The sequence below is a fragment of the Ceratotherium simum genome, chromosome 8 (assembly GCF_057802395.1).
Source record: "Ceratotherium simum simum isolate JZ-2026a chromosome 8, ASM5780239v1, whole genome shotgun sequence".
NCBI classification, from domain to species: Eukaryota; Metazoa; Chordata; class Mammalia; order Perissodactyla; family Rhinocerotidae; genus Ceratotherium; species Ceratotherium simum.
The window spans coordinates 81,046,372-81,066,792 of record NC_141907.1 but is presented as its reverse complement, the minus strand read 5'-3'; the positions used below and the strand labels follow the sequence as shown (position 1 = coordinate 81,066,792).

General features: G+C 35.7%; 1 protein-coding gene across 2 annotated transcripts in view; it reads left to right on the top strand.

The window, feature by feature from the left end:
* STPG2 (sperm tail PG-rich repeat containing 2) overlaps nt 1-5,046 on the top strand; it is a 223,210-nt gene extending 218,164 nt beyond the window's left edge. For both annotated transcript variants that reach the window (XR_015552964.1, XM_087434618.1), the window contains one exon: nt 6-5,046. Coding sequence is in view for 1 of the 2 variants with exons in the window: in XM_087434618.1 (XP_087290744.1) it covers nt 6-13 (8 nt within the window). In the remaining variant the exon portion in view is untranslated. The remainder of the gene's footprint in view (nt 1-5) is intronic.
* Nucleotides 5,047-20,421: the final 15,375 nt, after the last annotated feature.

Sequence of the window (20,421 nt, the reverse complement as noted above, 5' to 3'; positions counted from 1 at the left end):
TCAAGGTCTTTAGGTCAAGAGGAGCAGTATTCAAAGAGCTGTACCAGAAGAACCACAACAGAGGAATCTCATCCACATCTGAATCAGAACTGGATGACAGGATCCTGGACTTTGAGTTAATGCCATAATGGGATGCAATTCGGAATCTTCAGAGGGGTTGCTTGTATTTTGCATGTGGGGGAGATGTGATATGTTGTGGCCAGAGAGTAGACTGTGGCAGATTGTGTTTTTCAAAGTTATTTGCCACAATATATCCCATCCTATATGTTCTTCACACAATGCAGTGTTGACACTGCTCTCATCAAGTATTGGAGTTTATTTCCAGTTCCCTGGTGGACTTTTGGTATTGCCTCAACCAATGCAGTATGGCAAAAGAGTTGCTACATGACTTCTGAGGCTAGATCTTAAAAATTTCATGCACTTCGAGGTGGTCCTCTCAGAGTGCCCATTCTTGAACCTAGCCACCATGCTGTGCAAAAGCCAAGCATCCAGGGAGAGGCCTATGAAGAGAAAGTGAAGCCCCCAGTCTTTGGTCCTGGCGGAGCTCCCAGCCAACAGCCGGCCACGTACGTGAGTGAAAGTAGAAGTGGAGCCTCCAGCTTCCAGTCAGGCTGCCCCAGCTGACACCCTATAGAGCTGAGATGAGCCTTTCCCTCTGAGTCATGCACAAAGTGCAGATTTATGAACAAAATAAATGATTATTGTTGTTTTAAGCCACTAGTTTTTTGGGAGTAGTTCTTTATGCAGCAATAGATAACCAGAACAAATTCTAAGCAGAGAAAGGAGACAAGGGAATGCAGGTGAAGTCAGTTCGAAGTAAAAATATGGAATAACTGGGCTAGTGGGCAAAACAAGGCTGCAGTGTAGGTTCTTAAAGGTGATGTGGTCAAAGAACAGGAAGTTGATAGTCTATGTAATTATTAAGTTGAAGATGTAGCCATGGCTACAATTCAAGTGGAATGAAGATTAAGGTTAAGTCCAGGATTAGAAGGGCTATTAACAATAACTATCTAAGAAATATTTGATAGGGTGGTACAAAAATGATCCATGTCCTGGAGGCCAACCTGGTGGTGCAGTGGTTAAGTTCGTGTGCTCTCCTTAGGTGGCCCGGATCTCAGGTGCGGACCTACACACTGCTCATCAAGTCATGCTGTGGCGGCGTCCCACATATATAAAAAAAAAAAAAACAGAGGAAGATTGGCACAGATGTTAGCTCAGGGCCAATCTTCCTCACCAAAAAAGTAAATTAAAAAATTAAAAAATGATCCATGTCCTGAAATCATCTAAGAAGATGGGAGAGAATATTAGAGTTGGGTATATAATAGCCACAAAGAGGAAAAGAGCTTATTTTACATAAATTAATGATTAAAATAGACATGTGTTATATTTAAATAGGAGTTTTAAGTTTTCAGAGTATTTCACATACATTACTGGATCATCACAACTAGCTTATGAGTTAACTATTTACTGTCCTTATAAGGGAGAAAACTGAAGGTCAGGTAAATAAAGAAAAGAAAAGTTGCTCATATTCACACAGATAGAAAATAGTATAAACAGTAATAAGACTTAAATGGTTCATTTGTTTGTTCATTCATTCTTTAGAAAATGCTTTTTGAGCACATACTATGTGCCAGTCACTGTGCTAAGAGTAAAGGAATACTCCTCAATCCTTGTCCTCAAGTCTCTCATATCTAGCAAGGGAGAAAAATATCCACAGATAATTATAATAAAGGTCAATTATTAGTGTCCCCCATATCACAGTTAAAAATTACGTATAAATTTAATGGCAAATGGATGAGCAGCTCTTTTTAAAATTTCTTTTATTGAAATATTTTTAACATATAACGTTGTGTAAGTTTAAGATGTACAACATGTTGATTTGATACTTTTATATATTGCAATATGATTGCCATTGTAGCATTAGCTAGCACCCCTATCATGTCACATAATCATCATTTCTTTTTTTCTGGTGGGAATAATTAAGATCTAGTATCTTAGCAAGTTTAATACAGTGTTGTTGCCTGTAATCACTATGCTGTGCATTAGATCTCCAGGACTTATTTATCTACTGGTTTCAAGTTTGCACCCTTAAACATCTCTCCTATTACTCCATCCCCCAGCCCCTGGTAACCACCATTTTACTCTCTGTTTTTATGAGTTCATCTTTCTTTAGATTCCACATATAAGTGATATCATACAGTACTTGTCTTTCTCTCTCTGGCTTATCTCAGTATAATTCCTCAAGGTCCATCCATGTTGTTGCAAATGGCAGGATTTCCTTCTTTCTGATGGCTGAATAATATTCCGCTGTATATATATACCACATCTTCTTTATCCATTCATCCATTGATAGGTACTTAGGTAGTTTCCATATCTTGGCTATTGTGAATAATGCTGCAATAAACATGGGAGCGCATATATCTCTTGATAGAGGAGCACTTCTTGATACAAATCTCTTAAACACAGAAATTAAGGTTACAAAGCATTCGACATGCACAGTTTATAGTATATTAACAAGCTAGGAAGGTACACAGTGGCAAATTCTCTTGGAATCTAAAATTGTTACAAATCATGTGAATTTATAATTTCATGTAAATTTGTAGTAATTTAAAGCATTATATCATTTAAAATTTTTGATATTTTATCTGTACCAATAAAATAATAAACTTATTTTGCTCATTAAATTTTATGGTAACTTCAAAGAGAAATAACTGTTTTATAAATGTATATATAATCCTAGGTATATATAATTCATAAAGAAGACTTATAGCTTTGGTACTGACCTTCAAATCTGAATGAAGCTAATCAAATTAAGTTTTAGCAAAAATGTGTGAAAATTTTAGGGAACTATAAGAAAATTTTAAATAGGCTTGCCTTTCAATGGAAGAAGTTGTCTCAGTGGTTAGGAGGCTTCTTATTACTGGAGTTATGTAAGCATCTGCTGGGCGATTTAACTGCCAGGAATGTCTTGGGATAGATTTCTGCAGAGAGTGGGAAGCTGGGCTTGAGAAACTTCAAGCCCTCTACCATGTCTAAACTCTAATAATTCTCTAGATAATTAGGAGGCAGCAGTATAAAAAGTAATAATTGTAATTGACTATAATGAGATAATTTATTCTATTTATGAAGGAAATTTGGATTTATAGAGAATAATTTAAGGGCAAATGATATATCTAATCAGTATTCCAAATTTTAGGAATGTTTTTTCTGAAGAAAAACATCACTAATTCTTGAGATTTTTATTATGACCTATATGACATAGGTCTAATTCCATTTTCATCACTAACGTCATTTATAGTAATAGGTCTTGAATAGAGATCATTATTAACAAGAACGATAATTTATCAGATGCTTCATAGTGCCAGCAGACACTATGCAAAATGTTTTATATATATTAACTAATATAATCCTCACAACAACCCTATAATTATTGCACTTTACAGAAAAGGGAACCAATTCTTAGAGAGGTTATGTGCTTGCCTAAAGTCACATATTTCCAAGGTAGTATATAGCTGAGATTCAAATATAGGCAGTTGACACATGGGCCTGAGCTTTTAACTACTATTCTCTGCTAAGTATACCTCTTAGTTTTACTTAATAAATTGACATTGAATTTCTAAATCCTTCAGTTATGAGTTTGGTTAGCATGAATCCATTGCCATTCCTTGGGGCTTTTATATTCCTGCGTAAATAATAGAATTATTTCAGAACCTATAAAGCTGGGTCAGTCATAAGATAGAGACTCCCTCAAGAGTATGAGCTAGGTCAATCCCACAATAATTCAACTTGGCCTTAGATAACAGCTTTTGAGGATGACAAGCAGGCCCCTGATGCAATTATAAGTGTAGACATCATCTTCATTTCCTGGTACCTTTTGAATTCCTTTGTATGTTTGGGAAGTTTCTTTATAACTGACAGATGAAGGAAGAATTAGGGGGAGAAGAGGGTTAAAAGAAAAGCAGAAGAGAATGGAGTGTATGATATTGGATCTGTTCTCAAATAAGCTTCTTGGACAAGGTTTTAGTTTCTATGATTAGAGGACTAGCTAGAAATAGAATTTTCATGAAAGATTTGGTAAGATCTTGGGTAACGACTGGTAGCCAGAAGTTTCCAGAAATATTTAAAAGCAACTCTGTGAGACTCTAGATCCAAGCAGTATTACTTTGGGGATAAAAATGTGATAAAAATGCTACAAAGAGTTGTTGAAGACATCATTCTTTTCCAGTGAGTAGTTCACTAGGACGGAAGGTAGACCAGGATCTGCATGCTTAACAAGCCACCCAGATGAGTCTGATGTAAGTGAATTAGGGTTTATCATTTCACAGTGTGTCACAGATGTCATCTGATATGGGATTACCTCGTGTGGTATTTTAAGTCCTCTCTATATTTTGAGTTATTTTCGAATAGTTGATTAAGGAATTCTTACCCATGTGTGTAGCCCATGTGTCTTACCCAGCCCAAGCTAACAAAATGAAAGTGTTCCTATTTATTCCATTTGTTTTGCTACCTTGGGCCTTAAGACAAACTGAAGCAACACCAAGAAGCTTAATATGTTAAGTTACGTTCCCCATAAACAGACACTGAGATAAGGATCCATTGGTAAATGATTTATTAAGGAAGTACTTCTATGGGAAGTACTTCTACGGGAAGCTAGTCAAGGATTGGGAGAAATAGGAGTGGGAAGGGTTGGAAGCCCAGCAAGGCTGCAATCTGAGGCAAATCTCTGAATTCTTCATCTGCCACTAGCCAGAGAAAACTCTGCCTTTAAAAAATTCACCCAGGGGCTGGCCTGGTGGCACAAGCAGTTAAGTGCGCGCGCTCCGTTGCGACGGCCCAGGGTTCACTGGTTCGGATCCTGGGCGCACACCAACACACTGCTTGGCAAGCCATGCTGTGGCGGCGTCCCATATAAAGTAGAGGAAGATGGGCACGGATGTTAGCCCAGGGCCAGTCTTCCTCAGCAAAAAAAAAAAAAAAAAAAAAAAAAAGAGGATTGGCAGATGTTAGCACAGGGCTGATCTCCTCACAAAAAAAAAAAAAAATTCTCCCAGTTGGGTCGGGTTCATCCAGATAATCTCCATATTTTAAGATCAATTGACTAGACTTCAATTATATCTATAAAAATGCCTTCCTATTAGTAGATAGATTAGTGGTTGATTGGATAACCAAGGGAGGGGAATCTTGGGGCCGTATCTTTAGAATTCTGCTTATCACACTTAGTTTGCTCAGTTGTAGTGAACACATACTGCCATCTGTTACCAAAATCCATTCCTATAGTCCTTCCTTCTTTCAATCTTATTATGTCTTTAGTTTCTATGCATATGAGATATTAAGATATCTCCATCTTAGTGCTGGTTAAAACATTTTAATTATTTGATTTTTGTGTTTGTTTTCTTTTCCTATATTTCACTCAAGTTTTAAATTTTAAATTACCAGTTTTAGATGCTTTTTATTTTCTAATTATGTTGTCTAATCTTTTGCATTTTAAAAAAATTTGTTATATTCTTTGTTACTGAGAGAACTACTTTAAAATCTGCCACTAAGATTTTGGATTTCCTAGTAGCTCAGTCAATTTTTGCTTTATGTTTTTTGAGACTATATTATTAATTATTTTAACTTCCTGAGAAAGGAAGCGTTATCTCTGTATTTAGTGTTTGCTTTTTCTTTTCACTTGAGAGAGCATGTGTGAATCTGCGTGTGTACATTCTGATATTAATGAAACTATACAAGCTTTCTTTGGTTTAATGTTTTTTTGATGTATCATTTTTTATCCTTTACTTTTAATCTTTCTGTATCCTTATGTTTGTGTTGTTTCTATGTAAATAATTTGTTTATTTTTAAATTCGATTTTAAAATCTGTCTTTTAATTAGAGCTTTTTTTTTTTTTTAAAGATTTTATTTATTTATTTTTCCCCCCAAAGCCCCGGTAGACAGTTGTATGTCGTAGTTGCACATCCATTCTAGTTGCTGTATGTGGGACGTGGCCCCAGCATGGCCGGAGAAGCGGCGCGTCGGTGTGCGCCCGGGATCCGAACCCGGGCCGCCAGCAGCGGAGCGCGCGCACTTAACCGCTAAGCCACGGGGCCGGCCCATAATTAGAGCTTTTTAATAAATTTACATTTAATAATTTTACTGGTGTATATGAGTTTAAATCTGCTACTTTCTAAGTGTTTTCTATTTCATCCTACCTGATCACCTTCTTTTTCTTGCCTTTATGAATTCAGTATTTTTAAAAATTATTTTAAAATCTTTTATATTTGCTTGGAAATTATACTCTTTTATTTTTATTTTAGTGGGTACCACAACCTTGATTTATCAAAGTCAAGTATCAATTGATATTTTTACATTATTCCTGGACAGTGCAAGAACACTAGAACATTTCAATTCCATTTACACTTTTCCTCATTTTCTGCTATTGTTTTCATGGATTTTGATTTATTAATACCTTAAAATCAAAGACATTATTATTGTTTTATACAGATAATCAATTGTTATATAAATTTATCCATTTACACATTTATGATTTTATTGCCCTATTTTCTTTTCATTCAAAATGCCATCTATGATCATTTACCTTTCATCTGAAATATACCCTTTAGTATTACTTTTAGAGTGGGTCTTCTGGTGGAGAATTCTCTGTTCTTTTTTGTGTGTCTAAAATACTTAAAAATATATTTTTGGATTAAAATTCTATGTTGGCAGTCATTGTTTAGCACTTTAAAAATATTATTCAATTATATTTTGGTTTCCATTATTTCTGTGTAGAATTCAGAAACATCTAAATATTGTCCATCTAAATATGGCTTTTTTGAAGATGATATCTATTTGTTCTCAAGATGCTTTTAAAATGTTTTCCTTGTCTTTGATTTTCAACAATTTTACTATAATGTAGCTAGGTATGCTTTTCTCTTTATTTATCCTAAGAGGTTTGTATACTGCTTCTTGAGTTTGTGCTTTAATGTCTTTTTTCCCCCCAGTTTTGGAAAGTTCTGTCATTATATCTTCAAATATTGCATCTTTTTAACTCTTCTTTCTTTCCTCCCCCTCTTTTTTCTCATACTCTTCTTCCTTCTCTTTTTTTTTTTTGTGAAGAGGACTAGCCCTGAGCTAACATCCAATGCCAATCCTCCCCTTTTTTCTTGAGGAAGACTGGCCCTGAGCTAACATCCGTGCCCATCTTCCTCCACTTTATATGCGATGCCACCACAGCATGCCTTGCCAAGTGGTGTGTCGGTGCGCGCCCGGGATCTGAACCTGTGAACCCTGGGCCGCCGAAGCGGAAAGTGCGCACTTAACCACTTGTGCCACTGGGCTGGCCTCTGCTCCTTCTTTTTCAATCCTAATTAAACATATCATTTTTTGTTTTCTTTTACAACCTCTTCTTCATTTTCCATCCTTTTGTTTCTCCCTGCACCATGTAGGTACTTTATTTAGCCTTCCCCTCCAGTTTACTAATTCTTTCTTCTGTGTATAATCTGCTGTTTGAACAATCTAATAAATTCTTAATTTTAGTTATTATATTTTTGTTTCTGAAGTTTGCAGTGTATCTCTAAATGATCAGCATTTTGAGGCAATCTGTTTAATTGGGAGTTTGTTGGCTGCTCATAATGCTTTGTGTGTCCAAAGGATTTAAGAATTGTTTTCCAGATAGGGTTGTGGTACATAAAGGAAGTGAAACAAACATATTTTTTGCTCCCAGGAGTTTAAAGGCAAAAATGGAAAATCATTAGGCAGAAGGAAATAGTAAAAATGTATGAACAAATTTACATATTATTTTTAAATGAACCAATAAATATACTAAACAAATTAATGTTATCTGAGAATGAAAGTCGAAAATTGGTGAAAATCTGAATTATATTATTTTCCTCAATGGAAGAAAATAAAAGCTAAGTACAGTGTTATCTGTATTATAGAAAGACATTGGAAACAAACTAACTGTCTAATAATGATAGAATATTAGACATAATACAGAGTCAAGTCAATGGGATATTATTTGATGATGAAAAATCATACAGTTTATTCTGCTTCAGTGTATGTTTCTTTAGTGTGAATTAGCTCCTATGTTAAAGAATAGCGCAAAGAAGTCAGTAAAACTCAGAAGTTGTCTTGGTTCTTATGTAATTATGTTTTGAAGCAACCAATAGCAAGCTTTCTTAGGATTAAAGATAAAGACTTAGCAATATATGATGATCTTAAGAAAAATAAGCTAAAAATTTCACAGTTGTGCCTTCTTAGTGCTTGTGGTCACGGACCTGCTACACTTTTCACCATGTTAAGATTTTGAGGAAGCTAAGAGAACAGATAAAGAGGTTGCAAAGACATTTCTCTTTGTATTAACCCTCCCTTCCCCAAGGCAAACCTTGATTCATGAAGTCTTTACCTCAGATCAGATTTTTATTATTGATGGAACTAGTTTTTATTAGGAGTGAATGCCCTCAAGGACTTCATCCTTGAAAAAGAAAGAAGCATCATCTCTAGAGTCAAAGGCTACAAAAGGTGGGATGATTCTGATGCCAAGTGGAGATTTAACTGTACCCATTTTAATGGATTGGAACAGTATCTGTTAATGCACTTGTTACATAGATCTTTTTTTGCTGAGGAAGATTCACCCTAAGCTAACATCTGTTGCAAATCTTCCTCTTTTTGTATGTGGGCTGCTGCCACAGCATGGCCGCTGACAGATGAGTGGTGTAGGTCTGTGCCTGGGAACCAAACCCATGCCCCCAAATTGGAGTGTGCCAAACTTAACCAGCTGGCCCTTATTTTTTTTTTGATTGTGGTAAAATACATGTAACATAAAATTGATCATCTTAGCCATTTTTAAGTATACAGTTCAGTGGTATTAAAAACATTAATAATGTTCTGCACCCATCACTACCATCCTTCTTCAGAACTCTTTTCATCTTGTAAAACTGGAACTCTGTACTCATTAAGCGATAACTCCCTATTGCACTTTCCCCAGCCCCCTGCAAACCTGAGAGTAGATGAAGGGCCCACCATGCTGTGGAAAAAGTAAAAAAAAAGAATAGGAGACAGTCTCCATCCTGCCTTCCCCAGTATACCTACGGGAAAATGACTCTCAAAGGAGAAAGAAAAAAGAACAAATTTTTTTGGGGGGAGTGGGCAATATGAGCTCCATTCTGTTGTAATTTTAATTCTGAATAGCACTCAGCTGTGTCACTGGCCAAACTACTCCCCTAGATTTGTGTCTGGTTTATATTCACCCTAGCTTCTGTATTGTTGGTTGAAAGAAATCTAAATACACCAGGCACAGTTGTGCTAGTCCTTGAAATACTACTCCAAATGAAAGGGTTTTGTTGAGAATGTGATGTTAGCATTCGGATTGGAGGAGAAGTGTAGGAAAGAAGGAAGGAAAGGTGGGAAAGGAAGGAGGAAGATAGATTTTCCTGACCTGGTTGAATGATAGCAAGGTGCAGAAATATGTGTGTTTGTGGGGGAGGGGATGCACCTTCCAAGCCCAAGAAATATAATCATAGAAGTTAGGAGAATCAAAGGATAAAATGTCATTAACTGAATAACAATAAGGCAAGGTTAAGGGAATAGGGGGAGATATGAAAACTGGATTGTGATGTTCTTGAAGTGGTTTTACTTTTTATGTGTACTTATTACAACTTTTGTGGTCAGAAATTATGATTTTACGACTGTTAATTTAACACCCCAGGAATTAGAAACCTAGTTTCTAATTTAAGTTTAATCATTTCCATGTTGTATAGAGTTGTGGTTGAATACATGAAAAATATGTTTCAGCCAGATATAATGTTTTTTTCAAGCAAGCCGTGGCCAATTTTGTACAGCAGATCTTCTTTGGAAATGCTACACCATTGTTCTAAAATTAAATTAGAATTCAAACACTTGGAACACAGAAAAACAACTCTTTTTGTATTAGAAGGTATAATAACGCTTTTAAAATAGTTCCATATAGGATGATTGTTATATAAAGTGTATGTAGACAATGCTACAAATTTATTAAAACTCAACAGTGTATGGTATGATAGTTTTATATCATAGTTTTACAGAAAGCTCATATCATCCAATTTCTTATACTTGTTGGAACTGCATTTCAATTAAAACACTTAGCAATTTCCGTGTTCTTTTTGAAATATTTGAAACCCATTTGTGTGTCAGTGACTTGGCATTGCTCTCTAATTGCAATAGATTTCAAGTAATAAAAATTGATTTTTTTGTAGCATACTTTGTAGAGTCAGCATTGGTTACCTGAATACATTACAGTTCTCTTAAAATGTTATTCTATGTTGTTAGAAGGTTTCATTGTCTGAACTTGAGGTTATATGTGCACAGAGTGATTTGCATTTTGAGGAAATGTAATGAAATGTGAAATTCTAAGAAATGTTAGCATATTGAAAATATATTTTAAAAGCCTTCTTTTTATACATAAAGCTAAATTATACCAACATAGATTCAATGTATCTATCTCTTAGCATTTTGGGAATCATATATGTAATTTTTTATTATAAATATGTTACAAAGCAGTAACAGAGAAGATCGGAGTTTGTGTTTCCAGGAGACAGTGAAGCCCTGTGGCTTTACCCCTAATTACAATCAACAGCCTCCACACCATACACTTTTTAAAATAAAAAACATTTATTACATCAAAAAATATTATAGAAAAGTACACAAATTATTAGTGTACATCTCAACACATTTTTATAAAGTGAACCACCCCGTGACCATTATCAAGATGAAGAAATAGAACATTACAAGCACCCCAAACCTCCCCTCACTCTCTCCTAGTCACTACCACTGCCCCAAAGGAACCGGTATTCTGGCTTTTGTCACCATTGGTTTATTTTTGCTGTTTTTCAACTTATGTATAAATTGAATAATATGGTGTGTGCTGTTTTGTGTCTGGCTTCTTTCACTCAGCCTTGTAATTTGTGAGCTATAATCCATGTTGTCGCAAGTAGCAATAATTCATTCATTCTCAATATAAGAATGCTTTACAATTTCTTTATCCATTTTACTACTGATGGAAATTTGGGTTATTTTCTTTTAGTGCTTTTATGAATATTGTTATGGTGAACATTCTCGTAAATATTTCTTGGTGCACATAAATATACATTTCTCTTTTTTTTTTTTTTTTTTTTTAAAGATTTTATTTATTCACTTTTTTCCCCCCAAAGCCCCAGCAGATAGTTGTATGTCATAGGTTCACATCCTTCTAGTTGCTGTACGTGGGACTCAGCCTCGCGCTGGACGGAGAAGCGGTGCCTTGGGGCGCGCCCGGGATCCGAACCCGGGCCGCCAGCATCAGAGCGCGCGCACTTAACCGCTAAGCCACGGAGCTGGCCCTACATTTCTCTTGATTACGTACCTAGGGGTGGAATTTCTGGGCCATAGGGTCTGTGGATGTTCAGTTTTAATAGATTTGGCCAACAATTTTTCCAGGTGGAGGTAGTGATTTATATTCCCACCAGTAATGTGTGAGAGTTGCCATTGCTCCACAATCTCACCAACATGTGGTATTGTCAGTCTCTGATTTCAGCCATTCTGGTTTAGGGGTATTTCACTGAAGCTTCAATTGCATTTTCCTGATGACTAATGAAGTTTCATACTTTTTCATATTTTTTTGCCATTTGGATATCCTCTTATAATGTGCCTCTTCAAGTCTCTTGCCTATTTATCTATTAGATTTTTTTCTTTTTTTTTTGCTGAGGAAGATTTGCCCTGAGCTAACATCTGTCGCCAATCTTCCTCTTTTTTTGCTTTAAGAAGATTAGCCCTGAGCTGACACCTGTGCCAGTCTTCCTCTATTTTGTATGTGCATTGCCGCCACAGCATGGCTGCTGCTGAGTGCTGTAGGTCCGCACCTGGGAACCGAACCTGGAACTTAACCACTAGGCCAAGGTTGGGCTGTTGATTTCTAGTAGTTCTTAATATATTATGGCTATACTGGATAGTAATACATATTGTAAATATTGTCTCCTCTGTGATTTGTCTTTCCCTGTCTTAATTTCTTTTTTCTTTTTTTTTTTTTTTTTTTAAGATTTTATTTATTCATTTTTTCCCCCCAAAGCCCCAGTAGACAGTTGTATGTCGTAGGTTCACATCCTTCTAGTTGCTGTACGCGGGACTCGGCCTCGGGTTGGACAGAGATGTGGTGCCTCGGGGCGCACCCGGGATCCGAACCCGGGCCGCCAGCATCAGAGCGCGCGCACTTAACCGCTAAGCCACGGAGCCGGCCCCCCTGTCTTAATTTCTATTGATGAACATAACTTCTTAGTTTTAATATCAGATTTATTCATCTTTTCCCAACAGTTATTGCTTTTAGCATCTTGTTTAAGAATTCTTTCCCTACCAAAGTTCTTAAATAATTTTTTTAACAGGAGCTTTATTGTTTTTATTTTCACTATTAGATCTACAATATCGTCTTATGGGATGTTGCACATATATTTAAGAATGAAGTTAGTCTATAATATTTCTTTCTTGAATTTTCCTTGTCCATCTTTGTTATCAGATTTTGTTTGTTTCTCTCTGGCTTCAAGAAAAAAGATATGCGAAGTTTTTAATTGGCTATTGCTCTATTTATAAACAAAAAATTTCAAAATCTCAGTGGCCTAAAACAACATTTATTTATTTGTTTATTTTTGCTACTTCTCTTTGTTTACATTGTTTTCAATATCATTAAGTTCTAAACATATCCTAATTTACATTATAATATCTCCTTTGACCTATAAGTTATTTTAAATTGTGTTTAAATTTTCCAAATGTTTGCAGCCTTATTGAAAAAAAAAGCATATGTTTTTTGGTAATTGATTACTAACTAAATTGTAAATATTTTTAGTCAAGAAATGTGATCTACCTGCTGCCTGTTTTTTTGAAATCTCTTAAGACTTTATTTATAGCCTAATACTTGGTACTTTTGTAAATGTTCCATTTACATTTGAAAATAATGTGTATTTGCCAGTAGTTGGATATAAAGCTCCATAGGTATCAGCTAGATCAAGCTTAATTAATTGAATTTTTCATATCTTCTATATCTTGCTTAATGTATTAGTTACTTTGAGTGGTGTGTCAAAAAGTCCCACTGTAATGATATATTTTACAGTTACTCCTCATGGTCTGTTTATTTTTTACTTAATTTTTGACTCAATACTATTAGGTGACTACAACTGATAGGCTTCTGTAAACTGAAGCTTTCGTCATGTTATAATGATCCTCTTTATCTCTACTCCTGCTTTTTAGCTGTCAGCCTTTTTTTTTTCTTAGAATTTGTTTGGTATATCATTCTTCATCCTTGTACTTTCAACTATTCTCTGACCATTTGTTTTTAGTGAATCCCTTTTGTTACTAAAATATTCAGGAAATATGTGGATTTTGTTTTGATAATCAGGTTACAAAATTCCTGTTTTCTGTTGTTTTCCACTTTTCTGTTTTTTTTTGTTTTATTTCTTTCTTGCCTTTTTTGGAAACGATTCAAGGCCTTCCCATCATCCTCCACTCCCAGCCCTGTTTCATCTTCACAGATTTAGAACCTACATACTCTATTTTTGCTCTCTTAGTAAATACCCTTGGTGTTGCCACATGCACATTTACTTAATAAAGTTTCTTTTCCATGAAGATCTTTGCCTCCTGAACAATGCTTTAGCTTTGTTTACTTTTCTTTAACCTTACAAATTGTCTGGTGCAATAAGTCGCTGTTTAGATTCACCCATATTTATTACTTCTTTATTTCCTTTTTATATCTCTGACCTTCCTTCTAGGATCATTTTCCTTCTTCTTGAAGTATATCTTTTAGGAATTCCTTTAGTGACAGACTTTTAGTGATAAATGCTCTCATTTATTCATTCATTCATTCAGATCAGTACCTATTGTGTGTTGGGCGTAAAGTAATATATACAAAATTCCCTGGTCTCATCGGGCTAAAATTCTAAGAATGGAGACAGGTAATAAGCAAGATAAAACATAAAATATATAGTATGTAGTATGTTACATTGTGTAGCAGAAAAAATAAGGTTGAAAAAAATGATATGAAATTTTAGATAGGATAGTCAAGGAAATCCTTCCTGGGAAGGTGACTTTTGAATCAAGACCAGAAAGAACTGAAGGAATATGAAGGTATCTAACAAAAAGCATTGCAGACAAATAGGACAGATTCTACAAGAGGGCCTGGCAAGTTCAAGATACAGCAAGGAAGCCGTAAGGCTGTAGCAGAAAGGATTGTTTGGAGATTAGTAGATGTGCCCAGAGATGTAGTGTATAACCAGATGACACATGACTTGGTGGGTCATGCTTCACAGTGAGACGGGAGGCTGTTAGAGGGTTTTGAATAGACAGTTGCTATGATCTGACATGTTTTAGCACACTCGCTCTGGTTGCGGTACATCAGAGATTGGAGAAGAGCAAGAGTAGAAGCAATGAATATAGGCTATGGCCGTATCAGTGAGAGATGGTAGTGGCTTGGATCAGAGTGTTGGCAGTGAGGGTGGTGAGAAGTGTCACAGCCTAGGTGTTTTTTGAAGGCAAAGCTGATAAGATATGCCAGTGGTGCTGATGTAGGCTGTGAGAAAGAAGCTGATGGTGACTTAGAGGTTTTTTTGTTGTTGTTTTGGTGAGGAGGATTGACTTTGAGCTAACATCTGTTGCCAATCTTCCCCTTTTGGTGAGGAAGATTGGCCCTGAGCTAACATCTGTGCCCATCTTCCTCCATTTTGTATGTGGGATGCCGCCACAGCATGGCTTGATAGCAGTGTGTAGGTCTGTGCCTGGGATCTGAACCTGCGAACCTTGGGCGGTGAGGCAGAGTGCGTGAACTTAACCACTACGCTACCAGGCTGGCCCTGTAGAGGTTTTAGCCTCAAACAACTAGCAGGGGAGATTTGCCATTCACTGAGATGGGAATAAATATAAGAGGTGATGATTCTGGAGAGATTATCAGGAGTTTAATTTTGAACAAATTGACTTTAAGAAAATATATAAAAACATCTTAATTCTATCCTTATTCGTCCAATATAGTTTTGCTAGCTGTATCATTCTATTTGTTATTTAATTTCTCTTAGCACTTTAGAGAGTCATTCCACTGACTTCGAACTTCCATCGTCACAGCTGACAATTCAGTACTCAAGTTAATTGTCATCTCTTTATAGGTAATCTGTCTTTTCACTACCTGTTTTTGAGATGTCTTTGTCCTTCACATTACTAGGTGGTCTTCTTGTGTCTCATGCTGTTAGAGCATTCCTCTGTCAATGTAATTGTTTTCTTTCTGTTGTAATCATTTAGGAATTTTTCTTTGTCTTTAATTTTCATTAACTTGAATAGGTATGAGGGTGTTTTTTTTTGCTTGTTTGTTTGTTTTACTTGTTCTGCTTAGATTTAGCTGGATCCTCTCAGTCTGCGTTCATATGCTTTTCTCTCATCTCAGAAATTCCCAGCAATTATTTCTGCCCGTATTGCCTCCCCAGCCTTCTCTCTCTGTATATATGTATTTTGTTTGTTTGCTAGCTAATGTTGAAACTTCTAGCCTCCAAATCTCTTTTTCTTTCAGTATCTTCTAGCTCTTTATGCCTTTGTTGTAGGTTCTCAAGAGTATAATTTGGCCCATTTTCCAGCTCACTCCTATGCAAAATCTGTTCATTCTCCTAATCAACCCATGTATTTATATTTTTGTTCTACAATCCTAGAAGTTATTTCTATCTCTATTTGTAGTTTTCATAAATGTCTGTTTTTATTTGATCCCACATTTTCTAATGTTTTACATGTGTTAGCTTATCTCTCTTAAGACATTAATATTCTGATTTTAAACTATGATTCTGAATGCTCTTTTCATTTTGTTTCTTTAGTTATAAGGTTTTTTTTTTTTTAAATATCCTTTTAAGTGCTTGTCAGTACCTGATTTTGTGCTCAACTTTGTAACTGCGATTTCTTGCTAGATGTGTCACTCAAACTTGGCTGCGATTTTCAAAATAAATGCTACATTGAATGGGACACCAGAACTATAGCATAGAGCAACAGCCTGGGAAAACCAGGACACACAGTCACACAATTGTTAGACTCTAAAGTGCGTATGTGCTGGTCTAGCCCACATGGGCCGGCGGTAGGAGCTGCTGCTGTTAGGGCTTGTTTTCTGGACTGTTTCCAGTGAGAGGGAAAGATAGCTAATATGTGCCAATAGCTAGCGTATTTTGATATTTGGTCTTCACATACTGTGTATCACTAGCCATCTGAGACACTCCCCTGTGTCTCTGTGCAAGGGTTTCTACTTATTCTCTGTTCTCGCCACCTGCCTCCTCCTGCCCCAAAACAGGACAGATACTTATGTGGCTTCTTGGGAGAGGGAAATGCTAGTATCTAACTGTTCTTGCTCAGGTACCTCAGATAATCCTGTCAGTTCTCCCTGAGTTCTATCCTGCATGCTTGTTGCTCCTTCAGTGCACGCTCTGGACTGAGATTTTCTTCAATCTTATCTACTTTTAGTCTCTCAGGAATGTTTTATGCCTCTAGTCTACTATGTATTCTTTTTTATTTTTATGAGTAGCTGTGCAATAATTTAAAAATTGTATATACACTTATTTTTCATTTCTAGAGTTTGCATCTTAAACCTAACTAAACTCACTAAGTTCAATTTACTATTGTTCAGGAGATATTTCTGGCTGTTTAGTAACTCCACAATTTTAGAGTTGATATCCTATCCCTACTCACTATGATAATACTGTAAGCTATTCATTACTGCTACAATGTCTCTGGACTAGGTGAATTTTATGACATATACATTTCATACAATTGCAAAGTATGCAGTTGTATGCAATTAGCAAAGTAATCCTCTTTCTAGAAATGTGATGTGCAATATGAATTTAGTTTTATATTTAGAGATAAGTATTGGTAAACACAGTTGTAAATTTCATATAAATCAATCTATTTTCAAAGTCAGAATTCACACAATTATTTCTAATATGCATCATAATATGTATATTTGTAGAAAAAACTGGACTGCTGTATATTGAGGTCACCTTGCAAAAATAGGTTTTTATGTGATTACTATCTTGATAACTTCACAACAATTCTATTTATATGATTCATAATCCTGGTAATAGTAGAGGTATTGAAGTTTGCCTAATCTTTGTTAATTAAATATAATAAGAAAAAATAAGATCACTATATTTGTAAAATATTTGGAAGGAAACTATCAGCTTGAGACTTTAATGTGATATAACTATATTTCATAGAGATTATTTGTATTCTAAAGTATTTTGACTTTGACAACTTTAAAATTGCATTCAATGCTAGGCAGAAAAATGGCATTATACAAAATCATAACATCAGTGTAGTGTATGAAGTAGAGATAATAGTTGTACTCTTAGCCATTTTATTTCTCTATAAATGAAATTCATTGTTCAGCATGGCCTCCTGACCTGTGTTTTCCAGTCAAGTTATTTTGTAAAGATTAAATTAAATTCATTGCAGGGTACATGGTTTCAGAGATTGTAACAATTCCTATCTGTTTGAACTATATTGTGAATTTTTTTTTTAGTGTACGAAGAAGTTCAGAAAGACAGTTTTCCATGTCACTGCACCTTTTCAGAACAGTCTAATATCTCAGCCACGAGGTTTTATTAAATACAAATTGAAGTGAACTTATGTCAGTAAGAAATAATGAAAACACACCTTCGAAGGTCTTTTGCTTTTTCTGAGTAGGAGCATAAACTGTACTTCTGGGTTACTTAGAGAGAATGCAAAAGTTTGGTTGAATTTGAGTAACTGCTATATTTAGAATATTATGAATACTGAATAATTAATTGTTATTAATCATAAGTTTTGTAGACAGGATAATGCTTCCTCATCCCTCACCCCGACCCCTCCAAGATACCTATGACTTAATCTCCAAAACCTGTGAATATATGTTAACATTACATGGCAAAGGGATTTTACAGATGGAATTAAAAGTTGCTAATCAACTGACCTTAAAATAGGGAGATTATCTTGGATTATACGGGTGGGCCCAATACAATCACATGGGCCCTTAAAATCAGCAGAGGAAGGCAGAAGAGTTAGAGAGAGATGCAGCAGAAGAGAGAGGAAGAGGAGAGAGTTAAAATGTGAGGATGCTACTTTCCCTTGCTAGACTTGAAGATGGAGGAGGGGGCCTTGACCATAGCAATGTGGGCAGCCTCTAGAAGCTGAGAATGACCCCTAGCCACCAGCCAGCAAGGAAATGGGGGCTGAATTCTCTATGGAACTGAATTCTGGCAAAAACCTGAATGTTGCTTGAAACAGATTCTCCTCTAGAGCCTCCAGAAGGAAACGCAGCCCTGCAGACACTTTCATTTTGGGTTTTGTAAGACACAGGCAGAGAAACAAGCCAAGCCCAGACTTCTGACCTAAAGAACTGTGAGATTATAAATTTGTGTCATTTTAAGCTACCAAGTTTATGATAATTTCTTACAGCAGCAATAGAAAACTAATTCAATTGGCAATATTTTTATTCTAAAGAGATCTCTGAAAAGGACAGAAATCTCTTCATACAAAATGAATTGAAATGATAGAGGAAACGATCTCACTTGTTCTTTCTGAATTTTATCCCTCCATCCCTTTCTATCTCTTTACATTCATTATATTTGTAATTTTTTTTCGTTCTTAAAACAATGACTATTGTAGAAGAAGGTGCACATTCTAGGATGCGTGGTTGACTTGTGAGCACTGAAAAACTTTATTTAAAAAATTATAAACTATCTGAAAAAGAAATTAAGAAAACAGTCTCATTTACAATAGCATCAAAAACAATAAAATACTTAGGAATTAATTTAACCAAGATCTGTATACTGAAAACTGTAAGATATTGATGGAAGTAATAGGAGAAGACATAAGTGGAAAGATGCCACGTGTTCTTGGATTGGAAGCATTAATATTGTGAAAATGTCCCTACTACCCAAAGTGATGTACAAATCAATGCAATCCCTATCAAAATTTTAATGGCATTTTCATAGAAATAGAGAAAACAATTCTAAAATTTGTTTGGCACCCCGAAAGACCCTGAATAGTCAAAGCAATCTTGAGAAAGAACAAAGCTGGAGGCATCACACTTCCTGATTTCAAACTAACAGTATGGAGGTTCTTCAAAAGATGAAAAATAGAACTATTATATGATCCAGCAATCACACTACTGGGTATATAGCCAAAGAAATGAAATCAGTATCTCGAAGAGATATCTATACTCCCATGCTGATTGCAGCGTTATTCACAATAGCCAAAACAACCTAAGTGTCCGTTGACAGATGAATGTGTAAAGAAAATGTGGTATAATATATTTACAATGGAATATTATTCAACCTAAAAAGAAGGAAATCCTCCATTTGCAAAAACACAGATGGACGTTGAGGACATCATGCTAAGTGAAATAAGCCAGACAGTGAAAGACAAATACTATATGATGTCACTTATATGTGGAATCCGAAAAAGTCGAACTCATGGAACCAGAGAGTAGAATGGTGTTTGTCAGAGGCTGCGGGATGGGGGAAATGGGGGAAGATGGTCAAAGGGTATAAACTTTCGGTTATAAGATGAGTCAGCTCTGGAAATCTAATGTAGAGCATGGTGATGATAGTTAATAATACTGTATTATATACTTGAAATTTGCTAAGAGAGTACATCTTTAATGTTCTCACCGCAGCAAAAAAAAAACACGGTAATTATATGAGACGACGCGTGTGTTAATTAGCTTGGTTGTGGTAATTATGTCACAATGCATACGTAAATCAGTCATGTTGTACACCTTAAATATATATAATTTTGTTAATTATACATCAATAAAGCAAAAAAAAATTTAGATGATACAATTTCTGCAGCAGTTGGCCTGGGGAAATCCAGCTGCTTAGAACATCTAGCACATTTGATTAAAATCTAGTGTTAAGGAGCCCCAAATCACCAGCTAAATTCCTTTGAAGTGCAATTCCTTTTACATAGATGAAAATTCAGTTCCATAGATCCTACCTCTCCTTCCACTAAAGTTTCTCCAGGTAAAAACAATTGAGTCACACGGGGAACTGGGCTGGAGTCTGGCGAAGGCAATATAAATCATCACTTTTTGAAATCCAGCAAAAAATATACCCTACTGTGTATGGGTTAGTAATATTTTTACCTAAGTGAAAAGCAATGGGCATGAGCAGTATGAGTGTCACACAGCAGCATGGAATGTATTTAGAAATACATCTAAAACAAAAGCAAATTCTGAAGCTTTCATTCGTTAAGAACCTTAATTCCCTAATGTCTTGATTCACTTTGTCACTTTGATTTTGTATGCTGTACAAATAAAAATTGTTCTCCAAAGTTAAGGTTGAAAACTTGCTCTGCAACCCCAGTTACTGTATTTCACGCCGTCCATCAGGAGTGTCAGAGAGAGAAGTTTACTTAATCTAGAACTACTTACCTGTCACCCTGTGTCTTAAGTGA